At 59.1% G+C, this 3044-nt stretch overlaps 1 protein-coding gene across 1 annotated transcript in view; it reads left to right on the plus strand.

The window, feature by feature from the left end:
• LOC104488968 (zinc finger protein 512B-like) overlaps positions 1-3039 on the plus strand; it is a gene marked incomplete at its 3' end in the record, with an annotated part of 23841 nt that extends 20802 nt beyond the window's left edge. The window contains exons 16-18 of the mRNA XM_010131076.1: positions 118-180; positions 2376-2474; positions 2823-3039. Coding sequence (XP_010129378.1) covers positions 118-180; positions 2376-2474; positions 2823-3039 — 379 coding nt within the window. The remainder of the gene's footprint in view (positions 1-117; positions 181-2375; positions 2475-2822) is intronic.
• Between the last annotated feature and the right edge of the window lie 5 nt (positions 3040-3044).

Raw genomic sequence — 3044 nt, forward strand, 5'->3', positions numbered from 1 at the left:
TGCTGCTTCGCCTGGACCGGTAGCCTTGCTGGCCCAGCAGGCTCCTGGCCCCGGCGCTGAGGAAGGCAGGGAGACGAGGGAGGATCGTGGCAAACCCTGCTTTGTTTCTTCCCGCAGTGCTGTGAAGCCATTTACTCCAGCGTCTCGGGGCTGAAAGCTCACCTGGCCAACTGCAACAAGGTAGGTCCCTGCTGTTACAGCCCCGGCTCAGAGGTGGGGTGGTGTTTGGCTTTTCTCTCCCCCTTGGCTCATTTGGAAGCAGCAGACCAAGGGACAATGGCACAGGGTAAAGGATCGTGGCCAAGCAGTGCTGCTGTCCGTGGAGTTGTCACTGCTCAGCCTGTTGTCACCATCCCAGTCTGGCCGCTCACCCTCAGCACCATGCTCCTGGTCAGGATCAAACCCACAGCCACAGGCAGATGAAGGCGCAGAGGCTCGAACTGAGCAGATGTGATGGAGGGGATTGAGCTACTGCTCCAGCCTTGGAGAAGAGATCTTTCAACACAAATGTCTCACCTGAGAACCCAAACCTGTGACAGGCCAAGAGCCTTGGAGACAGAACAGCAGGAGCAAGCCCGCCCTCCTCGTATCCTCCCGCCATGGGCGTCCCCCATCCTGCACCAGCCCCTGCCCAGCCTGGTTCCTGCAGCCCCCGAGGCGTTCATGAGCCCTTGGCTACCCAGCACCTCACGCAGCCACGCTTCGACCGCAGCAGCTCGGAGCTGAGGAGCCGGGCGTTGGAAGCTGAACATTTCGCGGGACGGATGGAAACTGGGAGTCTTTCTCCATGGATTTGGGCAGCGCTGCGGCCCCGCTGGAGACCCAGCAGCTCGGAGGCTGGAAGAGGCAGCCGGTCTGTGCAGAGACCAGTGCCCTCTTGCTCACCAGAGCAGCAGAGAGCTCTGGTGGCCACAGGGGAGGAATTGGGAGCTCAGTGTAGGTACCTCCAATTTGGAACTGAGTAAGAAACGGTAAAGCTTTATACCCTGAAATGTTTCCAGTTGCAGCTTCCATTGAATGGAGCTTCCAGGAGGCAGCTCCAATACATACCCCGGGGTTATTAAAAACACAAACTCCTGAGTTCCTCCAACACTCTCTGAAACATCAACCCCTAATGAGATCATTTAGAAAATGGGCTGCAGAGATCCGGCAGAAGAAGCTGGAGTGAGGCAGGATGAAAGTGCCAGCGCAGGAGACCAGGGTAGTTCCTCTGCCGCTGCAGCCCACCAGCAAACACCCTCCGAGAGACAACGGAGCTGTTTGCTGGCTGGTTCTGTGCACAGAAAGCAGCCAGGCATCTGCACAAGCGGTGCCTTTAACCACAGAGCTGCTCCCTCCAGGTCCAGCGAGTCCAGCCTAGCCAGGGCTGGGTGTTGGGGGTCAGCACCAGGGGAGTTCGCTGCTCCATGTCCCCCAGGCACTGCCCTCAGCCGCACTTTCGCCCTTGCTGGGGGTTTGGATACATGTGCCACCAAACCTGGTGTAAATTGGAGCCCCTCCTGAGCTGGCCTGTGATTCCTGCGGTAAAATCCTGCAGAACTGGTTGAAATACATCGAGCCTTCCCGAGAGCACCCCGTCCTCCGCGGGGACTGGTGCACCAAGATGGTTTTTACATGAGTGTTTCTGAAGCCAGCCCACAGCGGGGCCAGGCCTGCCCGCGTCCTGCCTGTCCCCAGAATGAAGGAGCTGTCGATAACTCCCGATTTACAGCACGGAGCCACCTCTGGAGAAATTCCCAGCAAGTGGATTTATCGCCTGGAGGGGCCCATCCATAAACCCCTCGTCAACAGGGCGAGTATTATCTCCCCTGTGCCATGAACTGCGGCAGAGCTGGGACATCAGTCATCCCCCCGAGGGCTCCAGTGACAGAAATCCAGCAGTCGCTGTGTCTCTGACAGCGTAAAAGGGAAATTAGGTGAGTCTGTGGGACGTAAATTAGGTGGTAGCTCAGTCCCAGGAGATCTGCTGACAGTGAGCAAAAGGGGCGATTGGCCTCCTGCGGGCCTGGGGACACACACGGAGTCGGTGGTAACAAAACAACTGGTGCTGGGGATGCACAGACAGCAAAACCCGCCGCTCGCTGCCTGCCGAGCTCGTAGGATCTGGCGCTTCAATGCCTGGCACCGGTGCCATGACAGCCGGCACCGCCAACACTGCAGAGGCTCAACCAGCACAGGCTGAAACAGAGCAGAAGACGCAGCTGTGAGCTCCTGGCCGGGGCCGGGGCCGGGGCCAGCAGAGATCTGGGGTTTCAGAAAGGAGTATTTAATTCCAAGCATCAACCTCCCTTCTCAGGGGGGAGCGGCGTGGAGGGAGCCACCCTCGGGGCGTTTCGGCTCTGCCTGGGGCTGCAGGAGAATGCTCTGTCTTGCAGGGGGACCACTCGGTGGGCAAGTACCGCTGCCTCCTGTGCCAGAAGGAGTTCAGCTCCGAGAGCGGGGTCAAGTACCACATCATCAAGGCTCACTCGGAGGTAAGGAAACGGCTGGGGTTGCTCTGGGCTGGTCCCTGCCTCAACACGCCCGTCCTCGAATGGGCTCCATCCTTGTCTGCCAGGCACAGCACATCCATCCATGTCTGCTGTCTGGCACAGCAACTCCCAGCAGCATCAGCGATGCTGTGACAGCCTTGAGGGGGACCTCCCTGTCCCTCTTTGGATCCTCAACAGCCCCAGGCAGGTTGCAGCTTGTCCTCGGGGAGGTGATGCCAGCGGGGCGTGGGGCAGTCCAGGCTGGGGCAGGCAAGGCATGGGCTGTGCGTGCTGGTGTCGGTGCCTGGTCCCAGGATGGTCACTAACCCCCGTGTCACCCTGCGGATGCAGAACTGGTTCCGAACCTCCGCAGAAGCCAGCCGGAAAAAGAAAAACAGGGAACAGCTTTCTTCTAGCAAAGAAGAGAAAAAGAAAAGCACAAGCGGGAAGAAAAGGGGGAGGAAACCCAAGGAGAGGCTTCCAGAACCGTCCCCAAAGGGCAGAGAGAGCGTGGCAGCAAAGACTAATCACAAGAAAACCCTCGAGCACTGGGAAGGCTCCCGAGGCAGCCCC

This window comes from Buceros rhinoceros, unplaced genomic scaffold (assembly GCF_000710305.1).
Source record: "Buceros rhinoceros silvestris isolate BGI_N320 unplaced genomic scaffold, ASM71030v1 scaffold13282, whole genome shotgun sequence".
In the NCBI taxonomy this organism is placed as follows: Eukaryota; Metazoa; Chordata; class Aves; order Bucerotiformes; family Bucerotidae; genus Buceros; species Buceros rhinoceros.